At 44.5% G+C, this 26,799-nt stretch overlaps 2 protein-coding genes and 1 pseudogene across 4 annotated transcripts; all 3 read left to right on the top strand.

Moving 5' to 3' along the window:
- Positions 1-2,183: 2,183 nt before the first annotated feature.
- LOC119334109 (elongation factor Ts, mitochondrial-like) lies at positions 2,184-9,499 on the top strand. Of its 3 annotated transcripts, none has more exons than XM_037606761.1 (9): positions 2,184-2,343; positions 2,512-2,788; positions 2,882-3,054; positions 3,743-3,823; positions 4,813-4,987; positions 5,681-5,865; positions 8,588-8,713; positions 8,803-8,891; positions 9,154-9,499. In XM_037606761.1, the coding sequence occupies exons 2-9, from the start codon at positions 2,524-2,526 to the stop codon at positions 9,200-9,202; spliced, it is 1,143 nt and encodes a 380-aa protein (XP_037462658.1). In that variant the 5' UTR covers positions 2,184-2,343; positions 2,512-2,523; the 3' UTR covers positions 9,203-9,499. The 3 variants fall into 3 exon arrangements, with proteins under 3 accessions (XP_037462658.1, XP_037462657.1, XP_037462659.1); XM_037606760.1 differs by having other exon boundaries at positions 2,185-2,343; positions 2,475-2,788; XM_037606762.1 differs by having other exon boundaries at positions 2,185-2,343; positions 2,475-2,788; positions 9,157-9,499.
- Positions 9,500-13,881: 4,382 nt separating this feature from the next.
- LOC119334110 lies at positions 13,882-17,717 on the top strand. Its single transcript, XM_037606763.1, has 4 exons — positions 13,882-14,203; positions 14,590-14,787; positions 15,995-16,078; positions 16,715-17,717. The coding sequence occupies exons 1-4, from the start codon at positions 14,072-14,074 to the stop codon at positions 17,381-17,383; spliced, it is 1,083 nt and encodes a 360-aa protein (XP_037462660.1). The 5' UTR covers positions 13,882-14,071; the 3' UTR covers positions 17,384-17,717.
- Positions 17,718-21,077: 3,360 nt separating this feature from the next.
- On the top strand, positions 21,078-22,767 carry LOC119333575 (annotated as a pseudogene).
- The last annotated feature ends 4,032 nt before the right edge of the window (positions 22,768-26,799 follow it).

The following is a 26,799-nucleotide window of genomic DNA, read 5'->3' on the forward strand; positions in this document are numbered from 1 at the left end:
GGGCTGGATCTGGGCCGCGGCGGGCCGGTGCGGCGGGGGTGCCGGCTGGGACAGGTGGCGGCCGCGGGTTGGAGGAGAGCGGCAACGGGGCTGAGGTGGCGGCGCGCGATTGGTCCGGGTGATGTGGCGGCGGGGTGGACGCGTCCGGCGGCGGAGCGGACATGTCCGGTGGCGTGAGGAGGAGGGAGACTAGGGTTTGATCTGCGCGGAATTTTCGGAGGAGAGCACATATATATAGGTAGAGGGAGCTAGGAGACTCCAAATGAGGTGCGGTTTTCGGCCACGCGATCGTGATCGAACGACCGAGATGATGGAGGAGGTTTAGGTGGGTTTTGGGCCAAATGGGAAGGGTGTTGGGCTGCAACACTCACGAGGCCTTTTCGGTCCCTCGGTTAACTGTTGGAGTATCAAACAAAGTCCAAATGGTACGAAACTTGACAGGCGGTCTACCGGTAGCAAACCAAGGTCGCATGACAAGTCTCGGTCCAATCCGAAAACGTTTAACACCCGCACACGAAAAGAGGTAGAAAGGGACACCGGGTGACATAGGAGCGCCGGATTGCAAAACGGACAACGGGAAAAATGCTCGGATGCATGAGACGAACATGTATGCAAATGAAATGCACATGATGACATGATATGCAATGCATGACACGCAAGCAAAGACAAGGCAACAACAGCGAATAACTGGACGACACCTGGCACATCGGTCTCGGGGCGTTACAAAGGGTGTGTGCCCTATGGATGGTGATGGCAAAAACATGGAGCATGGCATGTGTAGACGACATCACCAACACAAGAACAGAGTGGATGTTTCATCTTCTGGATGGCTGCGCCAACGGGGAACGAATCCAAATAATCATGACGTTCTGGAGAAACTGGCAAGTCTGAAATCAAATATACCATGAGAAGTCAACCCTTCCTGTATAATCATGACTTGAACCCTAGTGGACTAAAGATACCATCGTCCTTCTAACATTCAACCATAATTTGGTTCGAGACATTGTCCATGTGGGTGTTCCCATTCTCTATGATTTGCTGATTTGACAAAGAAGGTGCCCGATTTGTTGTAGTGCCACGTGACAAAATCTTAACAATCTTGTACATTCAGTTGTATTTGCAATATACATTGTGCATCGACCAGACTAAAGACGTCTACCAACTCTTCTACATCTGTCAACATAATTTGACCCCTTGGAGCGATCACCTTATGGTTAACACTTGAGGGGATCCAAGGATCCTGCCATATGTTGATCTTCTCACCGGTTCAAATTCTTTAAATAAAACCTATTTAAAAGTTTGGATTCCAGCAACAATATTTGGCCACGTATATGATGAACCGTTCTTTGGTCTGGCTTTCAAAATGTCATCATCAGGATAGTATTTTGCACCAAGAACATGTGCATATAATGATTCACTAACATAGCAAGATTAAAGCTGTAAAGATCTCTAGTTCCCATACCTCCCATCTTTTTCGGTACTAAAACCATGACACTTAACCTCTGTCCCTAAATACAAGACGTTTTTGCGGTTGAACTGCAAAACCTCTTCTACTATGGGACATAGAGAGTATTTTGGAACGAAGAGAGTAGCCGGACGGAGGATGCAGGTGGAGCGGCGTTTCATGTGACGCATCGACGACATGGAGACTTGACAGCATGGCGCGGCAGGGTCTTGGCGACGGGTGTGTGATGACCGACACGCTTAGGGAGGTGGCGTTGTCTGGCGTCGATTGCAGGCCTGGTAAAGTTGATGCGTCAGTACCTGCTCTAAAGAAGGTTTGATGGAAGATGGTGGCGATGGCCTCTGCAGTGTGCGCATGCGGTGCCCGCTGATAGTGAGCTGGACCGGTGTGTGGCCCAGACCCGACAATTCGGCGTTAGATGTTGGGTCTCCGGTGTTAGATGTTGGACTTTGGTGTGAGATCTGGGATACGTGGTCCTGACAATCTGAATCACTTCACCAAGTTGATATGAGTACGATCCATATTGCGAAGATGATGACTTCAGACTTATTGATGTATTACACTGTAAAGTTTTGATGAATAATTAACAAAATGACTGCATGCATTGTTGCGAGAATCATCCACTAAAAAATATATGCTATGTGATTACGTTGTGTGGGCGACACACCAAGGGGAGCAACCAGCCTCATCGGTGCTCTCCAAGGTTTTCCATTTTTCCATCCATCCAGATCAAAAGGTTTTCTTTTCCTTTTTCTGCTCCTGGTTCAACCCCTTACGAAACCCTACCGCGCGCACCCTCCTCTCGGCCTCCAGTCTCCCACCCTCTCTGGCGTTCGGCGGCGGCGGTTGAACGGCGGCTGGCACCGGCGTATCTGCAGGTGGGGCTCCATTCCTCTCTTTCTCCCTGCGCTTGGCGCCCTCTATCCTCTCTGCATCTGGCAGCGGCGGCGCCTAATCGTCTTTTACCCAAAACTGAATTTGGCTGCTGTGATGTGCGTTGCCTGTGTAGTTTTCTGAAGAATTGCGTCTGTCCGCCCTTGTTGCAGAGCAATCCGAGAATGGCCTGGGGTCAGGGTGCTAGAAGGCCCATACTAGGGCTTCTGTCTCGTGCTCAACGACAAGCTGCTCGAGGGTATACTTCTGCAACGTTCGAAACTCACCTGTCGAGCAATCATTTTGCCCAAAATGGCATGATTTGTAGGAGATTTAGCTCTGAGGTGCCTGCTTCGGAGCAAATGAATCTTATTAAACGACTACGCGAAAGAACATGTGCTCCGATCAAAGATGTCAAGGCTTCGCTAGTCAGTTGCAACTGGGATATTGGTTAGCTCTTCTTTCTCCTTGCTTTAGGCGCAGCTTTGTTGACAAATGTGTTTATTCCCTCCATTCTTATCCCAGTTTGTTGGTTTCTTTCAGAGGATGCACAGAAGGATCTAAGGAAAAGAGGGGTGATATCTGCTGCCAAAAAGTCGTCAAGGACTGCTGCTGAAGGTTTGCTAGCTATCGCACAAGATGAGAAAAGGGCTGTTGTGGTTGAGCTAAACTGCGAGACTGACTTTGTGGCAAGAAATGATGTGTTCCAGTATCTGGTCGGTATCACCCTCAGCAACATGATCTGTGTTTTATCTTATAATTATACTGAAACCCTGTAAGAGTGAGAGACAAGGTCCTTTTAAGTCCATATCCTTAACATAAGTATATGGAAATTATAAAATGATTTTATTGCTAGTTGGCATAAGTAGAAATCATTTCTCCATGACTTGAAGTATCATTTTAATTTTGGGAAAAGATGGCAATGCGTCCGATTTTAAGATCTCATACGATTTTTAAATGGGCAGTCCTTTTTTTGGACGGTAGAAAATCAAGCGCACATGGTATGGGAGCAGAGGCAGCCGATTGTTTTTTCGGATGGTAGAAAATCAGGCCCACGTGTCTGGTTTGTGAGGGGAGTTGGATGACGGACCCACCAATTCCCCTTCATAATAGTAGTAAATGTTGTGTCGGACCTTATGTTATATCAAACATAAATAAGAATGTTCTAACCGTGTATAATCAGCTTTCTAGTTTTTTTCTGATACTCCAACTTCAAACTCTGTTGTAATTGTATTCTTGAAGTACTTTGTTCATGTCATTTTATATCCTAGGATATTAATTACTTCTGGTATTATATTGGACACAACACTAGAGTGTACTTAATTAAATGTGCCGATTGATTCTGTGCTCTTACACTGATACAATGTTGATAACCCTTTTCCCGAAAATTCATTTGCCATACAGGCTTCATCCTTGGCAAAGATGGCTTTGTCAGCACAGGATCCCGGCAAATTGGTTTTTCCTTTTGCTCCTGCATATTTGGAGGTGTGTAATTACCTGTTGGTTAGTTTATTGAACATCTATTGTTTCTATCATCTTCCCCTGCTGAGCAGTTCCAGTACATGACGTATGGCATTGTTGCTTATATCTACCAGTGATGGCTCTAGACTCGTGACTACCAAATCCAAATTATTGGATTTTAATTAGATGGAGTTCTATATCGATTTATATTCCGTTTGAACTGGCTTTATGATCAAATTTGTGTATAGTGTTATGGCGGGGCCTAATACCATCTAAGCCTTGTGGGCATCAGCTTTTCATTATGTACGGAGTCGGTTTGGTGAATTGCTTGAAGTACTAAAATACCATTGATCAAGAACATGGAGATGTCATAGTGTTATGCTGTGACCTAGTATCACTGAAATTTTGTAGATATTGACAAGAGTTGATATGATAAACTTGACATGGCATCTACTAATGCAACATGAGTGAAAAAATACATCATAGTATAAATGAAGGGGTTTGCAACACCAACAGAAATTCCTGTAATGAAGGTGATGCAGCCTTAGCAGTGCAAGTAAGATTATTTATGTCCTGCACTGTTGACTTTGTGAATCTATGCTGAGACTAGTTTGTCGTATATTTGATTTGTGATTGGTGAGGAATGGGATGGGTGAATGGCGGTGATGCTTTTGAGGGTCATCATATTCAATTATACAGGCAATGCTTGGTGACAAGCATAAAGCATCTGAAACGAAATGAAATTACTTCAGGTGGTTTTGGTTGGATTTCCTGTTTTGCTTATGTTACATTACTTTTGGAACAATCAGGTGCCTGTTTCTCAGCTGTAGTGCCTTGCAGTGCCTGCATCTATTTTTCATAGATGGATAGTAAATTTTAGGCTAATAATGTCTGATGATCTATATAAATTGAAGTGTCTGCAATACAGCTGAGATTATTATATGTTTATCTTCCTTTTTTTTCTTCTGGTTTTTTCATGTGAGAAACTACTACATTGCTCCTCATCTTTGCAGAACATGAGTATTAACCTAGATCATCCTAAACTCAGTGGTGAAACAACTGTTCAAAATGCTGTTACAGAAGTTGCTGCCATGGTTGGGGAGAATGTAAAACTCAGAAGAGGTTTCATGTTGTCCACGACTGCACATGGTGTCGTTTCATCTTATCTGCATACCTGTCCTCAGCCAGGTGCGCAGACATTGTTATTTCAGTTTGTCAAGTTTTATCCAGACCATGTGTCTGTCATTCTTCAGATTTTTTATTTCGTTAGCTAAGTATGATTATTAAACACTACAAACAATAATTTTCAGCTGGAGCATGTTTGTCTCCTATTTATTCTTATCACCGTTTCATTCTTTGTAGACAGCTGGATATCATACAGTACTGTGTATTTATTGTATTTCTAGCAGGAGACAAGCCTTAGTTTACTTTTGCAGAACTGTTGGCAGAAACATAGCCGTGCAGCCATACTACTGACAAATTGCAATTTCAACAACTACTCTTGAATTTTGTACTAGCAGAAATGTAGGGAAAGGCTGCGTACAATAGACCCAAAGTGGTCGGACCCTTCCCCAGACCCTGCGCAAGCGGGAGCTACATGCACTGGGGCTGCCCTTTTTTTTTACTCTTGAATTTTGTACTAGCAGTACAACATTAAGAAAATGACACTTGATCTAAAACGGGGAAGCCTTGTTTCTGTACTCCTTATATAAATTAACACGTTAGATTAATCCTACTAATAATCTCTTTCCTAAGATGGCCAAACTCGGTATTATGCATTTGTTCCTGTCAGCACTCTTCTTTTTTTTCCCCATTTTCTCCTTGCTTTGGATAAACGGCACATTTGCTCGTTCACTTAATTGATGCATTTTCTTGCTTCAGGTTTGGGCCGCATTGCTGGATTGATTACATTAGAAGCAGAAGATAGCAGTGCTTCCCTTGATGCTCTCAAGAGAGTTGGGTCGTCTATCGCAATGCATATTGTTGCAGCAAAACCATTATTCTTATCAAAAGATTTGGTTTCTGCTGCAGCTCTGGAAAATGAACGTGACGTGCTCCGAACTCAGGTAACCTTATTCTGACGTTACCTAGAATGATTTACAGTCATATAGTCGTGTGGCTGAGAGCATTACTAGTAGAACCCTCAAACCCTCAAATCCTTAAAGCAGTTTTAAGGGTTGAGAAGTGCCACCTTTTGACACTTTTAAGGGTTGAAAAACAGGGGCAAATACTAGAACCCTCAAACCCAACCCTTAAACTGCTTTAAGGATTGGATTTGAGGGTTCTAGTCTTTGCCTCGACCCCAACCTTTAAATCTATCATTTGACATCTCACAATTTATGACAACAAGAACACAATCAACTTCCAAACAAACTACCAAATGACAATCATTGATGCATGGTTTAATAGTTTACATCACAAAATCATCATCTTCCTCTCATCGGCACCATCACCAAAGAGTTGCACCTTGGCGCCATCTCCTAGACCACAAGCGGGCTCCATCAAGCATCTCCATCGGCACCGGTGGAGTCGTACACACCGCCATCACCACAACTACTCATCGGAGTGTCACCTCGAAAAGTAGAGGACGCAACACGGAACATCCTCTTCCTCTCCGCGATGTCCTCCTTGTAGTCCTTCCACCATTGCAATTGGTCTTCATCCATGTCCTTCTTGGACATCATCATGTGCTCTTTCTCTTCCACCATGAGTTCTTTCCATACCTTTGCCTCTTTGAGCTTGATCATCCTCTCCTCCAACTCGGCCTTGCGCTTTGCTTCTTCATGCTTTGCTTCAACTTGTGCAAGCTTGACCTCTTTCTTCTTCTCGGTGATAAGAAGCTTCGTCTCCAATGTCTTCGTTGTCAATTCCTCTCTTGCCTTCATCATGTGGTCCATCTTCTCCCTTAGGCTTGACGCCTCTTCTTCCATCTTCACCCTTAGCTTGCCCTTCTTGGTTCCCTCGGGCTTGCCCAAGTTCCTCTCCTCCTCATCTTCACTATCATCCATCCTTAGCATTGCCGACTTCTTGGGTGCGGTCTCTTGATCCCTCAACTTCCACTTGTCAAAGGTTTGAAGAATTGACCAAACATGCTTAAATGGGAATGGCTTGCCCTTGGAAGCGGCCATCTCCTTGTACCTCATGCCGGCAATTGTCTCCTATCGACCACACATAAATCACATAAGAACCCACCAATAGCATAGTGCACACACATAATCAAAATAGTGAAGAAATATGTACTCACATAGTCACTCTCCACGGTTCCACTAGGTGGTGCATCTATCACTTGGTCCATGGCCGCACTCCAACGAGAACAAGCGGGCTTGATCAACTCCCACCGGCCTTGAAGCGACCGGAAAGAGCGATGGATGAACCCACTATTCTTCGGCTTGATCTTACAATAGACGTCCTCGATCCTTTGCCAATACCGTTTACCGGTTTGATCGGTGCCGGTGGTTGCATCCATTCCCACAGCTGCCCAAGCACGAACCAAGAGGACATCTTCCGCCTCGGTGTAGTTTGTCGACCGCGCGTGTGGGCGGGAAGCGGCGGTGAATGCCTCCTCCCCTATCTCGGCCACCTCCTCCTCGTCATCCCCTACATCCTCCTCATCTTCCTCCTTCTCCTCCAAGTCGTCACCAACCCTAAAGGGGTCTAGAGGCGGAGCTCCGAGGTCCACCTCCGCGTTTTGGAGGAGGTCCATGAACGAGGATGGGTTTGCCATTTCCTTGAACACCTCGTGCGCGGCGGGAGGAGGTTCGGCGACGGCGGCCGCCGCGGGCTTCTTCCGCGGCTTGGTCACGGCCGGGGACGAGCCGGCGACCTTGGAGGCCGCCCCTCACGGCCCATGAGAGGCCGCCTTCGGCCGGCTCTTCTTGGTGGCCGGGGCGGGCGGCAGGGAGGCGGCGAGGGCGGGCGCCGGTGCGGTGACGGTGGCCGGGGCGGCAGGAGGTGGTGCGAGGCCCGCCCGCCGCCGCTTGGCCCCGACGTGGGTCGCCGCCACCACGTCGGCCACGGTCGGTTGGGCGGGGGCGGGGGCGCGGCGGCGGCGGGGCCCTCCATGGCCGGCGCGGCAGGAGGCAGCGGGAGGAGGAGGCGGTTGGCTCCCGCGCGAGCGAGGAGGAGGAGTGCGGGTTGGGGGGCGATTTTCCCCTCAACCCCTACTTCTACAGATTGCAAAGTGGTTTGAGGGTTGGACCTCTAAATTTTTTTACGGGTTTGAGGGTTTAGAGGTTCTAGTCTACGGCGTTTTTTCGGCGAAAACTGTAAAAAAGCGGTTATTTTTAGGGGTTTGAGGGTTTGAGGGCTCTACTAGTAATGCTCTGAGTAGTTGACATCCATCCACTATTATACAAGAAATGGACATGCACTTGTGTGATAAATGTGTCTATCACAGGCCATCAGCTGGTTCTTAAGTTTTCTACCATTTTGACAGAACAAACAAAACAATTTTACAAAGTAGGGAATGATTAAGGATAAGCAGATGCATGCATCGCCGTAAGATTTTGGATTAAAAGATTAAAAGAAAGAAGCATGTGTGTTGCGGAGATGAGAAAGATGACGTAACGGGAAGCAGCCTGATTGTATCATAATATGGTGATTTTTGGATTAGTAATATCGGGACAGCTGTTTGGTTTATAAGTTTTAGAAGTGGGTAGCACTTACACTGCTTATTTCCATGAGTTGAATTAGTATGTTTTATGATATGGATCCACATAATATGAGGGCGAGCTGTGCATGCCAAGTTACTTCAGAAATGACATGACATACTGCTTTGTAACACGTTAGGCTGAGAGTTCAGGTAAACCCCAAATGGCCATAGAGAAAATGGTGGAAGGCCGATTGAGGAAGTATTTTGAAGATGTCGTGCTTTTGGAGCAAAAATACGTTGTTAATGATAGCACAAACATTAAGGTAAGTTGGCCAACCTTTTCCCTTGATGATTTACGGCTGTGAATTGTGTGATCTCTAATAGCTTTGCTTGTTGGTATCATTATTTTCAGACTCTGCTGAATGATTTGTCAAAGGAGGTTGGTTCGAAAGTAACAATTGGCAATTTTATCAGAATGGAAGTTGGAGAAGGAATTGAGAGGTACAATTTGTGTCAACCGCCATCTCTAACAACGTTTTTGATTAATCTCTTTTGTTATGCATACTGACCTCAGTGTCATTAATATATACATACATAATACGTTAACTGATGGTCTATCATCCATTCAAAACAAAACTAGATTCAATTTTCTTCAGGCGTCGTCTTTTTATGGAAATGGGAAATACAACTTGTTTCTTACTAGTTCTTCATCTCATTTTGTTTGTTTATTTAACCAGTTACTAACCTCAGCTTTTGTGCTCAGCAGACCTGAGGAAACAGCTAAACCAGAAGCTATGGCTTGTGCCGCGTAGATTGCGAACTGAGATGAATCAAATGCTTTGGTTCTTTTCTCCCGATAATTAACATGGGGATGTTTTTTCTGCAAATGTATAAATGCCCATCAATCAGTTAGCTAGATGTTGGCAAACGAGTTACAAAAACATTGTAGTAAATTGAGTCAAACTGAATAATGTACAACTGAAACGAAAGGCCACGCGTGCTGAGACCCGCAAGGCTGCCAATGTTGGGGTTTGCTTGATTTTTATCTTATTGAACTGCGGTGTAATCAAAATAAAGGTTGCAATAGTTCAAAGATATTTTTTGCATGCTGTGTCGGGCGTATTTTACCTTTTGATCTTGTGTTTGGATTGGATATGTGTATTTGACACCATCATTTGCCATGTATGATTGGACCATCGCCTCTTTTGCTGCGTGTCATGTTCCTCTCTGGTTTCCTGTGTTAACAGCCTAGGCCCAGCTCTCGGTCCATCGGCATATGTCGGACGTTTCCGGTGCGCATCGAACACTTCAGTACAAGCGAAGAGCCCACTACATCGCAAAAGACCGGCCTGAAGGGAATGTGGCAGTCTCTCTTATAAGGAGCTCCTAGCCTCCTCCCGTATTCGATGTGGGACTAAAGTCATTAGCATTGCCCAAGGTCACGTTCCTGACACCCCACCCCCCTAGGGAAGCCCCTTTTAGGGTGGCGTGGGGCCCAGCTCTGATACCACTTGTTAACAGTCTAGGCCTAGCTCCCGGTCCATCAGCATATGTTTGAACGTTTTCGGTGCGCATCGGACACTCCAGTACAAGCGAAGAGCTCACTACATCCCAAAAGACCGACCTAAAGGGAATGTGGCACTCTCCTTTATAAGGAGCTCCTAGCCTCCTCCCATGTCTAAGGTAGGACTAAAGTCACTAGCACTGCACAAGGTCAGGTTACTGACATCCTGTCCGTAGAAAAACGGTGTCAATTAAAGTGTTGCACCCGTGTTGGTCTATGAATGCTGGCAGTGTGGCCACACCACAAGCTAGGTAGCAGAACATAGTAACCCAGAATAGCTGATAGTTGGAGGTGCTACATCTACATAACTGATAAGGAAACCGCTGCTGTTGTGGCTTGGAAAATTGAGTGGTTGTGGTCGCTGTTTAATGAAGGAAAACGTAGGGCAGCCAGAGGGAGTATCTTGTTCAGAAAGTGCGAAACGGGGAAGCGTGAAAATGGCCACACCATCATCCCGGAGGAGGCGATCTAATCGACCGACGGAGGAGACGCAAGGCCCTGCATTGCTGAGTTTTTTCAATCTAGCTGAAACATCGGTTACAAATGGGGCAGCTGAGAAAAGGCCTAAGCAAGGGAAAGAGAAATTACAATCAAAATAGCACTCCAAGAAACACGGACAACATCATAGCTCATTACAGCTGAGAAATGGAGTATGTCTCAAAATTCTTGTCGAAACCACAGCCAAACCTATCGTCATTGGCATGCATAGCTCATGATGATGACGATCGAGAAAAACTTCCAAAAACATGTAGTGTAGAGGAACAAACCGCATTGGATAGATTCTCCTGAATTTAAGCTCTAAGTGAAGCCCTTGGGATCAAAACGTTAGAGAAATTCCCTTGATAAACACTATTGAATAAAAGAAGTGTGATAAATTCCTTCAATAAAAGTTGAGGTACAAAACAATAGGAAAATTGCTTCTATAAGTCGATGACTCCGTTTGTCTAATTAGCTTCGTCTATTTTTGTCATCTGACTAATCAATTTTTTTTCATCCACACTTTTTACACAATAAATCTAAAAACAATTCAACACAATACAACAAGAAATCAGACTAAAATCGCAAAGTTTCTAAAAAACTAATGGTTTGGCCAAATAGGATGATGTCAACTGCTTTGTGGTTCTGTAACAGAACTCGTGCTAAGCGATTTCTTTCAACCTGGTGGTACTCTGAAAAAACGTTGCCCGAAGGAAGGTGCTGCACCCATATGTTGAAGTAGTCGATAAACGGTATGAATGGTTGTTAGGTCTATATTTGTATTTTGTCGATCATATTACTAATTTATCTCACCGCCTTCACCATCCAACGGTTACATACACATATAGGAGTGTTCCATGGAACATGGATGCCATGAACGCCCCTACAATTTTTTTTGAGCATTTATACCTCTACTCAACTATCCAACTAAAGAAAAATGCACAATTGAAAACACATGTATTTATCAGATTTGGACACATCGCCAGGTTTGCCATATGGTTAAACCATCTACGTACATTAGCCATGTGACATTCATAATTACTGGCAATCGTATAATGTGTTGCTACACATGATTTTACACAAATACTATTACTAGCAAGATGCTCGTGCGTTGCACGGAACATCAAGATAAATTTGTATGAGTAGTTTATCTTGTGGGAGAAAATAATGAACGAGGAAAGACCTTATTTGCAAATCTAGAGAAGGGTGTGGGTATCTTTTTGCAAAATTGCCATAGTTTCCTTCATATTCGTCAGATATAAATTGGACATCCTATATTGCAGGATGGCAGACACATCATCATCATTAACTCTGTTTTTTTATAAGAGCAGAGATACATTGTCATAAAACTTATGTAGACATATACAACCAAAGAGGAAAGTATATATCATGCGAAACACAGTATGTATGCACATATAAGGAGAGAAGGCGACTAGAGTTCAACGTGCACAACAATGCAAGGTGCAAAATAAAATGGATATATATTTGATAAAAGAAAGAGAATAATTGCACAATTGCGGGGATAGTCATTGTGTGGCCAATTATGTTAAGGCCTCCTTTGGTTCATAGGATAGATATGTTGTAGGAATAGGAAAATCATAGGAAGTGAGATGACATGCATCTCAATTCCTATAGAGAAAGAGATATCATTTGATGCATAGGATAGAAATTTTTCCATTGAGTTTTAGCTAATGTTTTTTTTCCTTCAAGATGTGAAGGATTGATTCCTATCCTATATAAGAATAGGAATTCATTCCTACAAATCAAAGGGCCTCAAAGAGGCCCGGACTCCCTCCCCTCCCCTCGCGTCGCCCCTGCTCGGGCGACTCGGGGGTCCAAACCCTAGCGCCGCCGCCTCCTTTTCCCCTCCCTTCCCCCCTCGCCGCCGCCTGAGGCCGCCGCCGGGCAAGCCCGGGGCGCCGCCGAGGAAGGTGGCGGCGGGGCCCTGGCTGCCCTGCCTCTTCTGCAGGGGGCCGAGGTCCTCGGGGCGGTGGCCCTGTCGGAGAGACGTCATCGGCCCTGCGACAGGCGGGGGCGGGGGCGGGGGCCGGTGAACCTGGCCGTGTGGACGGCGGGTGAACCGGAGAACGGGTGGCGTGGTGCAGCGGCAGATCGGCAGCGCCAGATCTGGCCGCCCCTGCCTCCCCTGTTTGGCGAGCTCCTCCCCGGCCAGATCCAGCCTGCTCCTCTGCGGGCCACCAGGTCTCGCGCCGTTGGGGTATGGGTGTCGTGGATTCGAAGACCGGGAGAAATCCCAGGCCGGCCTCGCCGGTCTTGGCGGTGGCGACGCTCGAGGGCGCCCCTCCCCTCCTTGGAGGCGCCTTTCAGGTCAGATCCGCTGCCCCCTTGCCCTCTAGTCTCCCGGGTGAAAACCACAACTCTGTTGGGCGGCGGCGCCGCCCTTGGCGTCGCGTGCCTTCCTGAAGGCGCTGTCTTTGGGAGCTAGGTGGGCATTGGGCTTGCTCGGCGATGTGGTGGGTGTGCAGCGGCGGAGGTAGCTAGCCGCTACTGCTCTTCTCCGCCCGTTCCGGCATCTCTTTCTCATTCATGTCCAGTCCATGGATTTGGTGGTGCTCTGCTCCAGGTCAGCGCTCCGTGGCTTGTCGGGTGCGCTCGGTTCCTTTTCCAGATGCAGCCTGCCGGTGTCCTTCCTCCCAGGTTCTAGGGTGAACCGCGACACTGTCAACGGTTCGGCGCCTTCGATCCAGGCGAGGAGGCAGGGGCTTTCTTTGACAGTGGAGCTGGGAGGTCATGGCATGTCGGGGCCGCTGGCGATTTGGCGACGGCGTGTCCTTCCTCACCGTCGGAATTGCTACTCCTGTGCTGACATTCTCCTACTTCCTTGGTGACCCGTACGCGATTGAGGACCTACACATCTCCAAGCTGCGTGTCTCCATGTTCGATCTTATTTAGCTTGGCGTGTGTGAGGCTTGTGAGCTGCTGTCCAGCGTCTTTGTACCTTGTCGCTTTTCTGTTTTCTTGTGTTGGTTTCACGCTTGTATTACTATTCTTGGCCGGTTAATGGCTTTGTTAATTTAAAGCCGGGCTCCTCTAAAGCCTTCGTTCTAAAAAAAAGGTCTCAAATTTTTTTTTTCCTATACAAATTCTATTCTATAGAAATTCTATGACATTCCTACAAACTAAAGGAGGCCTAAGAGTGTAAAATTTGGATGGTTTGGATTGATCGGATCAACAAACACAAAACACATCGGCATAGATATCAACTGATGCACAAGTGAATGTGAAACAGTTTTGCTAGAACTCATCTAGATGAGATTTAATTTGGTCTCATTCATCTTTTATAGCCATTGGATGTGGTGCTATAAGATGCGTGTGTGCTGATGTGGATTGTATCCGTTCTTGTTTTCCAGGTGAATGAGACCAAATTACGTCTCATCTAGATAAGTTGTAGGTAGTCCCCACCGCGCGCATGCTCGCTCGCATTCCCCCCTCGTCGCCCTACCAGCCGGCCGCCGGTGCGCCCGCGCCCCCACCGTTGCTGTGGCCTGCTGGCCGCACGCGCACTCGCCCGCGTCCTGGTCCCCGCCTCGACGTCGCCGGAGTCGCGCTGCGCCGTTCGCCTCCTTGCCCAAGCCCCTCTCTCCTGCCCTAAATCGGTTCGGCGGGTTACCGAACACGCATGTCGTCCACCTCCTGCCTAGCCCCTCCCCCTCCGCGGCTCACCTGCGGTAGGGTTAGGCTCCCACCTCCCTCCGCCGCCGCAGAGAGGCCATCACTCAGATTTAAGCCTCGCGTGGCTGCTCCCACCAAGGTAAGGCCAAAAAGATCCCCTGCTCCCTGGTTGAACCGTTTGACCTTGTTTCTGCGTAGCCGGTCGTGTCGTTGTCTGCCGCAACTTCAGCAGGCAAGCCTTGTACAGTGCTCGGCTTTGTGGAATTTTGGCGAGAAATGGCTACAGATTTTGCGAGTCGTGTGGATCAGTGTAGTAATCTTGGTTCCAGATATCTGTAGACGAAAGCAACGATGGATTCATTAACTTTGATATGTGTGGTTTATTTTGCTAGTGTGATGTATTAAGTCTGGTTTCCGAGCTGCAACATTGCTATCCACCTGTCCAATCTGAATGACATGCCAATGGCATGCTGCTTGCGTTAATTTGATTTTTTTTTGTTTCTTGTGCTTGTTGTGTGCATTTAGGGGTGGGGGCCGGTTCACATCTCGTGCTTCAAGCAGGAGCACGATGTGTCAACAACATCTGATGATGGCACCGGCTTCAAGTACAATGAGCAGGCAGAGATCTCAGGGGACCCTGACCTGAAGGAGGAAGACGGTGGAATCCCCAACAGGGATGATGAGAATTATGTAAAGGGAGACTGGTTTGTTAGAGCGCAGAAGGTTTGTCTTGTTTCTTTTTCGCATTCCAACTACATTGTGTTTTGACCAATAGGAATTTCAGTAGGTTGATACTGCAAAATGAAGCACAGTATGCGTGATACAATAGAAGTAGAACTACCAGTTTCTATGCTCAGTTGCTCACTTGAAACGCTATTTGAGAGCTTAAGAGATAAAATGGCAAAACAGTAGTCAATAGTCATGCATGGAATCGTGGCATAGAACATTCTTCACAGTCGATGAAGGAGACATTGTGAACTACTACATCGATTTGAGTTCATACTTGATCTATTAAATGCTGGGCGGTAGTTCAAAAAAGCGCTAGGCGTTAATTGTGCGTTTTGCCACCGTCTTGCGCTTTTCTGATCAAAGCGCATGCTTATGCGCAATTATGTGCAGATTAAGCGCAGTTATGCGCTAGGCGTTTTGCTATCACCTAGAGCCTAGGCGCACTTAAGCGCTTGCTTAGGCGCGCCTTTTTTAACTACGGCTGGGCCTGGTTTTCAAGTTACCGAATCACATCGCTTCTATTAGTATTAACTGGCGGCGACCTGATAAAAAATTAGTTGTTGCACCTGAATTGATTTTCTTACCGATAGAGGCATGTGCTTTTCTCTGTTAGTGTGGTGCCAGTCAATGTGTGGACCGAAGGAAAATAGCTATTGTTGTGCTACTGTATTGCGTTGCATGTCTATCCGAGTTTATAAGGAACCTTTTGGATGAACAATTGATCATCTCAATGTTTAATACTCCCTCCGTTCCATAATTCTTGTCGTGGTTTTAGTTTTGAACTAAAACCACAACAAGAATTATGGAACTGAGGGAGTAACATATAGGAAGAAGTGCTTGTCGTTTATAAGTTTATGAATACCTGCCATTTTAGGGCCTTGCACTACACATTCTCATCAAGTCCAGGTATTTGTATGATATCTTGCACGGTCTTTCACCAGTAAAGCTAAATTCTAATATTCTCCTTTTGTGTTACTCTTGTTGCAAACATTGTGGGATCTGTAGTTACTTGGCAGAATATTTACCATCTTATTGTTAATATACTTTGAAAATTAGTTTCTCACTCATTCGATATTTGATCGGTTCAGGTGTTCATATTTTGTTTAGTGCCAATTGGCTAGATGTTGATGCCAGTCCTTTTCATTGTTAAGACTTTTATTTTGTCCTGTGAATCAATGGAAATTCTGAATTTATCTTCCAGATAAAGGGAAATCTACAGGAAACGGTATCCAGATTTTGGAATGAGCGCTGGGCAGTACCTTGGACTGGACAAACAATTACCCAGGTTAGTTCTCAAGTTATTCTATTATGTTCCTATATTTGTTTTGGTTTTGTCGGACATCCGTTTTGCTAATTCATAAGATATCTTCTGGGTATCCTAAGGGACATGAGTAGGGGTCAGATGTTGTTTTTATTGTAATTCATCCATGTTCCGTTAGATTTCTGTATACGGACACGGACATATCAATAGTGAATCTGATCTAAAAGATGCCGAACCTATGTGGTTACATCTTTTGGATATGACATGAAAAAAAAAGTTATGATGCATGTGCTAGCATATTATGTATGTAATGGAAAGAAATGGATGCCCCTGGTAATACGTTGGTTATTGGTTGTCTTGCTAAAGTTATCAGTTAAACAGGGAACATTGATTGAATATAATGATCTTTTAGGCCTTGTACAATGCTAGGTGCTTAGAGAGATGCTTAGAAAAATAAAGTGGTTTTTCTGAAGCACCAGTGCCTATTTCTAGAGGAGAGACGCCTAATTAAGCGTCTGCCCTGTACAAATAAGCACCGGTGCTTAAGGAAAGCCTGGTTTATTTCTCCAAGCATCTCCTAAGCACCTTGCATTGTACAAGGCCTTAGCAGTTTACATGAATTTGGTATTAAGGGAAGCTAGTTATACTTTGTGAATGCAGGTCATGTTTTTGTGGATCGCGACATTTTGGCTTGTGGGTTCCTGGATAGTGCCATTCTTGGCTCATGCTGCTGGCTTTAGCAAGGAAACATTGACGCACAGAGGCCAAGCATTATATAGCCTCGTGACGGACATAACTGAAGGCCTTGCTGGGATTGCTATCCTTCACCAGTGCCTTGGTAGATTCCGTCCGCTTCCTCCAGGCTGGTTTGAGTTCAAATTGAAGGGCAAATGGCATTGGGATGTAGCGTTGGGGTGCCTGTTATTCCCACTGGTGAATTTGCTCTCTCACATCAACATCAGCCTAGTTCATATGTCATCAGGGCCAGTCACTGGGGTATCCAGTGTAGAACAATCCATCATGGCCCGTGATCCGGTGGCAATGGTCTTGTATGCTGTGGTAGTAACTGTATGTGCACCTATATGGGAAGAGATTGTGTTCCGTGGTTTCCTTCTCCCATCTCTAACGCGATACATGCCTCTTCCATGGTCAATCCTGCTAAGTGCCGCAGCATTTGCGCTAGCGCACTTCAACGTGCAAAGGGTGTTGCCGTTGATATTTCTCGGGGTTGTGATGGGAGGTGTCTTTGCCAGATCACGCAACCTATTGGCATCGACGGTGCTTCATAGCCTTTGGAACGGTTTTGTATTCCTGGACTTGATGAAGTGAGAGCTATGACGCTATTGTTGTCCAGCTTTTGATATATCTTGTCGAGTTTCCTCCTACCTTTGTGTTTTCATTTTGCATGGAGAGTAAAGAAGCTAAGAAGGCTGGAGGTCAGGTTGTTTTATATGGAGAATAGACAACAGAAGACAGCATTTTGAAGATTTTTTGTGTGGGGGGTCAGAAGATAGCCATAGGACTTGTGCCCAAAAGCATGTTTTACTAGTGTAAATTATATACGCGTGAGAATAATTGCCTCATTGTGTATATAATTCCCCATTCATATGTAATTGTGCATTTTATTCTTGATTATGTGCCCAGAAATATAAATTACTTGGTATATCTTGTCCAGTGACTTGCCTAGCTCTCATCATGTCTCATGTCAGAAATTGCACCACGTTTTGAACTAAACAACCCTGACAAATTCTAAAGTCAGATAAATTATATTTGTTCTATCACAATACGGGGAAAAATACCCTACTCCTAGTTTACAAAGTAAGCTATACATACGATTTTAAAATCTCCAATCTCCAATCAAAATATCTAGAACGATATTGACAGTCAAAGTTCTACTCCGGGAGTAAAAGTTTTGTCTGAACTCTAAAAAAGAAAGTTTTGACTGAAGGTGCGTCTAAAGCCATACTTATTCAGTTTTGCTAGAACTCATCTAGATGAGATATAATTTGATCTCATTCATCTTTTATAGCCATTGGGTATGCGAAAATGCTCTTTAGAGCTCGGGCTCCATGGAGCCCGAGTTTGACTTGATTAAAATTTAAAATTTCACATTTCAAAAAAAATTGAAAAAAATACACACATACTTAGAGACATAAAGCACATGTGTGTAAATTTTCAGAACAAAACACCTTAAAATGAGTGCTACACAAAAAGAACAAATCTGAGGCATTTTAGTATATGCACTATTCATCCTAAAAGTCCATGAGTTTGTCTTTTTTGCACAGATCGTATTTTAGGGTATTTCATCCTCAAATTTTACATACATACACATAACATCCTTGTTTACTTGTATGATTTTTTTCAGATTTTTTTGAAACTGAAAAATGTGAATTTTGATTTTTTCAAAAAATCCGGACTCCATGGAGACCGAGCTCCAAAACGCCCTACTCTTGGATATGATGCTATAAGATGCGTGTGTGCTGACGTAGATGTCATATGTTCTTGTTTTCCAAATGAATGAGATCAAATTATATCTCATCTAAATGAGTTCTAAATACTCCCATACTTATTTGTGGATGGGAGAGCATACTTATTTGTGGACGGGAGAGAGTATGCTGGCGTGTGCGCCTTGCGAAGGGTCGACGTTGCTGGGCAGGATTATTCGGCAAGTTTTGTTTGAAAAACTGTTATCTGCCCATACATTCTGCAAGTTTCTACCTCGTATATTCTACTGAAAGCTCGAACAGCCGAGCCCTAGACGATTTCGATCTGAATATCGCCACCGCCGGGCAGCCGACTGCTTGTGGGATGCTATGGTCGTCAGCCACCGCTTGCTGTCCCATGTGCTCGTTGTGTTTCCTAGGGATATTGGTATACCTGGCCATCCCTCAGGCCGGGTCTAGCCAAGCCCGACGCAAAAAACCCAGACCTGGGCATGGCCCAGCCCGGACGCCGGGCCTAAAAAATCAGGCCCAAGCCCAGCCTGCATGTGTAAAAGCCGTCGGGTCTCGGGCCATGGGCCAAGCCTCTTTAGTAAATCACGAAAATGGCAGGCCCGGGCCTGGTCCAGCCTCCGGACTCAAAATCTAGGCCTCGAAGCAGTGTCAGGCCAGGCGGGTTGGGCTTTTTCAGGCTGGGTTGTTCGGCCGGGCTGTCCATGGCCAGGACTAGATATTGGGCACTCGTTGATGCCGCGATAGCTGCAGACGCCGCTGATCGTTATTGCCAGCTTTGTCGGCGCAAGAATGCCATCATGGGAATGGGAGCTCATCACTGAATCATTTCTCATGGTATATAAAAACGAAAATGATATCTAGTGACTGTTTGGTGAGAGAGGAGTGGCACATGAATCCCTTTTGATGGCAGTTTTAGTTCCAAATGAGATCAAATGGCAGTTTAAAACGAAAAATTACCTTCTTCGACAGAAACTGCCACCTCCTGATAACTAATAATGCTAGCGAAATCGTTCGTAATGCCACCCTTTCTCGGCCAACGCTCGCCAGCTAGGGGGTCCATATATATAACGTTAATCTACTTTGATGCAGTATAGTACCTGATGCATAGTACCAGTTCTTTTTTTTTTTGCATAAAGACTGGGAGCTTTATTGACTAATGAATAGGTTTACAATTCATAGCCAAGGCTTAGAGATCCCGGGGGCATCATGTAACCACAAGTCGGTTATGTGCTCGGAGCGCGAAAATTTAGCTAGAAAATCTGGAATCGTATTCATCAATCTTCATGAGAATCATCTCCCGCTCGTGTATGAGATGGCCTAGGAGAGATGTATCCGGCTTCTTATCCTTCGGTAATTTTATCACATTGGAGTGCATGTGTGCTTGGTTTGATAATAGGTGTAGATCTGTTTTTTAGATATACTTCTACTATAGATTAAAAATAAAGAAAAATAATGTAACATGCTATTGCTTCTTTCAATCCACTTGCTTCAAACTTGAACCGTCCGTGTTGAAATTTCAGTCAACTTGTTATAACACTTGCAAAACATGAGTCATGTTGTCATCCACAAATTATAATGTCATTTTGCATACCCAAATTATAACTAGTTCAGATATTACAAAAGATATGCCGGGACACAACTTTATGCGAGACTTCATATATACATATTTTGTGATTGCACCCCCAAATGCTCCTACTCCCAAAAATGTTTTGCATACAAACAGTGAATTAAAGCGTCCTGAAGATCTTCGTCCATCGCAAGGCATATATTACATCTGCTTCAACTCGTTGATATGGGGTCTTTTTTAGTTTGTGTTCTTTGAAAGTATTCCACAAAGAACTCCCCATCATAATATTCTCACCTTTGGCACAACATCCAACTTCCAAAGTGCATTCCACAACTGTTGATAATTCTTTGAGGTATTAGTAGCCATCCCTTCCACTAGACAATTCCCTCTTTTTGAGTTACTAGAATACTGTACGCCGTTTTAACAATGTAGTTGCCTAGATTTTCGAACACACGAAAGAGTCCTCACCCATGTCTTGCCGAATAGGAATGTTCAAAATAGCATCCACATCTTTCTTGTTTTGCGTGCACTACGTGTCTCATTTATATAATAAAACTAGAGTTACAAGCCACATATACACTGACATGACAAAACCGAAAAAAACCCAGAACACTAGTCTTTGCACAAAGGACCACCAGCCAAGAAGTAAAAATACAATCAGGACCGAAGATGACGCCAACGCCCATCACCTGCCTCCGGCACCACCGTAGCACCCACCAAAGAATAATATGATGGATCACTTCTTCACCTGAGCTCGATGCGGCTCCATCGCTAATATGCAGCTTTTCGGACCTTCAAAGTGCCTTACCAACGACGAAGCCATTGCCATTGAAAGAATCTAGCTGGTCAGCATCCAAAACACGCCATCTAACTCTAGATCAGGCACCCCATTTGACTAAAACATCGAAGGAAGAAACCGTACCTGCCAGCCGCAAACCAAGAACCCAGCCCACAAACCACTGTCTTCCAGATGTCGTCAACGTAGACCATGCGTCCCCTCATGGACTACCTCGGAAGCTCCGCACTAGTGCTGGAGCAAACGTCGTTGCAACGGGGGAGCCTGAGGACACGAGTCCACCACAAGTATGTCACTATTGCATCTAGTGAGATGAAAGAATGTGTTGCCCTGCTTTCGAGGAGATACAAATACGCTGGCACTAATTCACAAAAATAAAAATAAAATAAAAATATTTTGTTGTCACAATGGCATATGCGGGTGCACATACTATCAGAAAGCGTTTTTGCATGCGGCTGCTGGTTATTCGCGTGAACCCACCCCACAGCGTCGAAAAAGTAGGTAAAAATGGTACCAAGGGTTTTGAAAATTATGGGAATTTATATGAAAAATGGTCAAGAGACGGTGCCCAGGGACCCAAAAAGGCTGGCCCATGTGGGCCACCCACTGGCCACACCGCTTGGCCATCTGGTGGCCCTATGTAGCCCCCAACATCTTCCGGTGCTTTCTGGATTCTTCTCCTTTAGAAAGAATTTGTCAAAAATCCCCATGGTATTTTGAGCTTCGTTAGTACGGATTTTCTATAAAAGAAAAAGCATGCAGATAACGTCAACTGGCTCTGGGCATTCAATCAATAGATTAGTCCATAAAAACAATATAAATTACTATAAAAAAGTATTCAGAAATGATATTATAATAGCATGAAACAATAAAAATGTTCTTTCATAACTATTTTGTGGTAAAGATGAAAGCCATGCTTTATTTCGATCTTTAAGAGAGAAAGAAAATAATTTCAGTTTTACAATATCATTGTCCACGTCTTTCTTTTTTGCATATCTCATAATTCAACGATGGTATTAATATAGGATGTAGCATCTTCATTAGGTTTTCAGGAAATTGTTCTTTCGTAACAAGATTTAGCAAAGCAACTTTTATATCATATGACTCCGCAGTAGTGGCGGGAGGAGCAATTGGTGTACTAATAAAACTAGTAGACTGCCCGTGCGTTGCCACGGGCTCTTGAAATAGTTTGCAAGAGTTACATGTTAACATTTTAAGGTCTCGCCCCACCATAGATCCAGACCCCACCACTGATTCTACCCCGCCTAGGCCGCCGCCTGCCGCCACGCTGCCCCATCGCGTTCACCTCCGCCCCGACCCCGCCCGCCTCCTCTCCGGCCGCCTCCGCCTCCGGTCCATCCTCCGCCCGGCCCCGCTCCGTCCGCCTCCCCTCCGGCCCTGCTCCGTCCGCCTCCTCTCCGGTTCGTCCGCCGCACTGCTCCGTCCGCTTCTGCCGCGCACCGCATGCTGCCGCCCCGCTCCGTCCGCCTCCGCCCCACGCCGCACGTCGCCTCCCGCTCCCTGCTCGGCCGCCGCCCGCTCCCCGATGGCGCTGAAGAAGACGCCGAAGGGAAAGTCCGGTTTCTTCGGCATGAGGGCGAAGCCCTCCGGGAACTTTGGACTGGAGTTCTCCGATGCCGGGCAGCGTTGGTGGCTCGGCACGTATCCCACCGCCGATGAGGCCTCTCGTGCCTACGATGTGGCAGTGTGGCGTGCTGGATGGCCGAAGACGGACCTAAACTTCCTGGAGGTCCAGTCCCAGGCGGTGGCGGAGTGGCTCGTGCTGCAGGGCATCCGGATGGAGGAGATGCCGACTAAGAAGGCGAAGAAGAGACCCGCGGTTGTTGTCGCTCCCGGCGAGAGCGACGAGGCGGCGATAGCTTGGTTTGAGTGATTTGCGTTTTGCTGCAAAGCCATCTCTAATGAAATGCTATTTGCTACATTTTTAAATAGGAAAATTATTCCGATGAGCCAGCCATAACTCAACAGACCAATCTCTAATGAAATGCTATTTGCTACATTTTTTAAATAGAAGAATTATTCCGATCAGCCAGCCATAACTCAACAGACCAATCCGAACCAACATTTTCTAAAGTAAAAAAAATATTTCCTTTGATAGATCAAGATGCCAAAATGTCGTTTGCCCGACTGCTATGTTCCTATACACGCGGAGCAAATTATTTTTCAAATCAAGGAATTAAGAAAAGGAAGAATATCATGATGTTCGTGGCACTTGCCAGGTCTGCCATGCTACCATGGCATTGTCTTTTTAGTCTCTACCCACATGCCGAGTTGAGAAATAATCTTCAGATATACCCACTGCTAACACACTCACGTACATAATGGCCCTTGGCTGATTGATTTGGCTGGCTGTTAACACAAGCACACAACACACAAAATTAGTCAATCGCCACACGAGTATGCATTGTTTACTTTATTCCAATTGTGATGCAATCGTGACACCTACAAGCCCCGTCCGCTCGCCCGTCACGGTTATTGCCTACTCGCCGCTGGTGCCAACCTCTCGACCTCACCACCGCCGCTCACCACTCAGTCTCCACCGGCTGCCCATTGCCTCTTGCGCCACCCGCGCGCTCGCTCGGCCCAATGTTGTTGATTGGAATGCGGGACTGAAGGTAATTCGTGGACATGTTTTAGTTCTGCTTGGCATCAATCTTTGGTACTTGTCAATCCATCTAATGCACTAAAAAATCGACTCTCAGACAGAAAAGTGATCTAACTCTATTGATGAGCACAACAGTACATCCCATCCCATCATGATGTTGCCATCGCTCACACTTGATGATTCTTGTTATTTATAACATGTACACCATCGGGCGATTGCTTTATTAGAAATATATTTACACAATATGATCAGAGCAACATCAAGGAGTCGGATGCTGGTGCACAGATTCTCCTCAAATTCCACATGCAACCCTTGTAGAGAAGAACAACATATTTTTCTTAGATGATTTTTGACCGAGCACCTACAGAAAAATTCAAAGAAATCATGAGGAGCATGGAGCCAAGCAAACTAATCATAGTAAATCATGAGAGGAGAAGCCTCTCAACCTACTACAGGGAATCGAGTCAACATTAATTCGTGTAAGAATTAAACCGTAATGTAGATCAACAACCCAGTAGTTGATAAAATAACCCTGACACAACCTATTAATACAATATATGGTCATAGGAAGTAGATTGAGATTGTGCAGATATCATGATCTACGAACCGTATCTACTCACAAACAGAACCTCCTCACATCACAAAACAAATGTTTCATCAACAGAAATTTTAGCGAATGCCAATTGGATTATATAAGTAAGATAGAGACATCAAAAAAAAGAAAAGATAATTCAAAGAGTATATATTCTATTTTCTTACTTGACATCACAGAGAATGCAAGTCAAAGATATTGCGATACATCTTACCCTTCTATAAATTGACTGCAAGGCACAATCCCCAGCAAAATATACAGAATGAATTGCTCCTATGGTCCAAGTATTGCATAAATAGTTATATACAAATTATTCAACAGTGAGCATGTATTGCTCCTATGGTTCCAATTTCTCCTATGCTCCTATGCTCCTATGAATTGCTCCTATGCTCCTATTCAACAGTGAGCATGTATTGCTCCTATGGTCCAAGTATTGCTCCTATGGTTCCAATTTCACATGTATAGAAAAAAATTACAGTAACAATCAAAAAATGTATTTGATGCAATGTATTTTCATTATTCCACTCCACTTGCATCTCCTAGTAGAACGCCGTGTGTTGCAACGGGCTATATTGACGACTTCTTTTTTTACGTCAAAGCACTCTTCTTTTCTCCCATTCTTCCTTCCCCCAATTAAAAATGTTTCTCAGAGTGATATGTGAATGGATAAATTTACAACGATACTAAAATATGAAGGACTAAAACCATATTCGACATGAAACTTATGGTGTTTGATAGATTGGATAAAACACGATGCTGACTTAGCACCAAATCTCATTGATAGTTCAGAACATGGTTGTCATACCATTGTACCTGAAAGATTTGTCTCCACCTTCCTCGCTCCCTCTCTAGTAGCTGTCTCATGAGCCGGTCGTTATTGTTGCTGTTGATGGCGATGACAATAATGAGGAGGAACACCACAAGAGCTAGATGTTCTTGACCTCTTCCCTATGGTAACTGTCGCCTCTGCATTGGGTGTCGTTCATCAACACCACCGCTGCGCCAGCTGCTACTTGTATAGAAAATAAGAAGATAGAAACTTTGTGTGTTGGGTCGCCAGCTGCTCATTTGCTTGTATGATTGTGGAGACTGCGCTAAACAAGCAGGCAGGTAATTGTACTCCAGCTCGAATGGAGATGCACCAAGTTCACTTGATCCACCAATCAACTTTGGACTGTCGATCCCAAGTCCGAGAACAAAAACTCGCTGAAAGTCTGCATGTGTATCCAACAATCATGACATGTACTCCATATGTAAAGAAACATAAGAGCGTTTAGATCACTTCTTTAGTGATCTAAACACTCTTATATTACTTTTAGGAGGGATTATGGACCAAAAGAAGAAAATAAACATTGCATGCTACAGAAATGGATAATAAAATCTATCTGCATGAGATGCCACATGAATGTCACAAACATAAGCATAGTTTCGATGCACACTATCTCATGTTGCATGTTAAATACAGGTTTGTGCACGTTGACTTTTGCTGGTAGATGGAGATACTAAGATGAAAAAATGGTCACAGAAAAATTGCTTTTCAAATGTTAATATTACCAAGACTAATCCATGAATAAAATGTATGCAACTATGCACAGTAAAGATACTTAAAATAGTTACTGGACTAAACTTACTGATATAGAGCTATCAAAACCGGAGCCAAGGCTCAAATCTTGAATAACGATCAAAGCAGACTTCAGCCTTGTGGTTGCCGCATAGGCTCACCACACTGACAACACCAACTCTCTTCCGTCTTCTCAGTTTCTTGACAAAAAATGATACTGCTATTTGCACATTAGGAAGTAAATTATGCTTCAAGCATTACTCAAACCAAATCGGCAATATGTAGGCTTAAAATATCAGCAGGCATCCACATAGATTTCTACAGCTGAAATATAGTGTTGTGATTTGTGTACCCACAATGCAGAATAACCTATTGTTCTATTTGGTGGTTAAATAAATAAACATTATTGTTTTTGGCTAGTGCCTGTAGAGCTACTAAATGATAGTCAGCGTCACTGTATATTTCTAAGAAAGAAAATTATAAGACTTCATTGGTTGTAAATAACGCTAATTGTATTGGTTGCCACCAATGTCGACTTGAAAAGAAAATTATGGAGCTTCAGTTCATATGCATCTAGTCATATAAAAAAAAGAACACATGCTTCAACTCCTGTTAGTTCAGTCACAAAAAAAATCATCACCAAAAATCAGAAGACAAAGTATCATTGTTATATTTGTTGACTTGATTGATTACTGTAGGTTAACACACCCAACGTGTGAAAGATGCCCTTGTAATACCTAGTGGTTTTCTGCAGAATTTTATAGACATGAAAGTTTAGCTTACTAAAACCTGTTCCTTTGGTCTGTAAAGCTACATTGCATGAAAGCGTTGATTGACTGGTTGGCTTAGTGTTATTCACAAATCACGAAAGGAAGAAAAGCATCACCTGTGTTGTCAGGTGATTTCGAAGAACATCCAATGGGTAAGTTACAGATGCAGGTGTCACTCACGCTAGACCACCACCAAGTAAACATATAGACACTAGCATAATTTGGGCCGTCCATTCCGTGAAGCTGCAACTATATTTCGAAATTTATAAACCTATAACAAAAAAAATAGTCGTGAGAAATCTTGCAAGTTAACATACTAAAATTCAGTGCTGAACTTTTTGTATCGCTCATATCAATAGAAGCTGATGACGGAATAA

Source organism: Triticum dicoccoides, chromosome 7A (assembly GCF_002162155.2).
Source record: "Triticum dicoccoides isolate Atlit2015 ecotype Zavitan chromosome 7A, WEW_v2.0, whole genome shotgun sequence".
Taxonomy (NCBI): Eukaryota; Viridiplantae; Streptophyta; class Magnoliopsida; order Poales; family Poaceae; genus Triticum; species Triticum dicoccoides.

What these genes read in the sequence shown, in the direction of transcription:
- LOC119334109 (XM_037606761.1), top strand. Translation starts at nt 2,524, where the DNA reads ATGGCCTGGGGTCAGGGTGCTAGAAGGCCCATACTAGGGCTTCTGTCT. An exon ending in CAGTTGCAACTGGGATATTG is followed by an intron (nt 2,789 to 2,881) that starts GTTAGCTCTTCT and finishes GGTTTCTTTCAG; the next exon opens with AGGATGCACAGAAGGATCTA. An exon ending in ATGATGTGTTCCAGTATCTG is followed by an intron (nt 3,055 to 3,742) that starts GTCGGTATCACC and finishes TTTGCCATACAG; the next exon opens with GCTTCATCCTTGGCAAAGAT.
- LOC119334110 (XM_037606763.1), top strand. Translation starts at nt 14,072, where the DNA reads ATGTCGTCCACCTCCTGCCTAGCCCCTCCCCCTCCGCGGCTCACCTGC. An exon ending in GCGTGGCTGCTCCCACCAAG is followed by an intron (nt 14,204 to 14,589) that starts GTAAGGCCAAAA and finishes GTGTGCATTTAG; the next exon opens with GGGTGGGGGCCGGTTCACAT. An exon ending in CTGGACAAACAATTACCCAG is followed by an intron (nt 16,079 to 16,714) that starts GTTAGTTCTCAA and finishes TTGTGAATGCAG; the next exon opens with GTCATGTTTTTGTGGATCGC.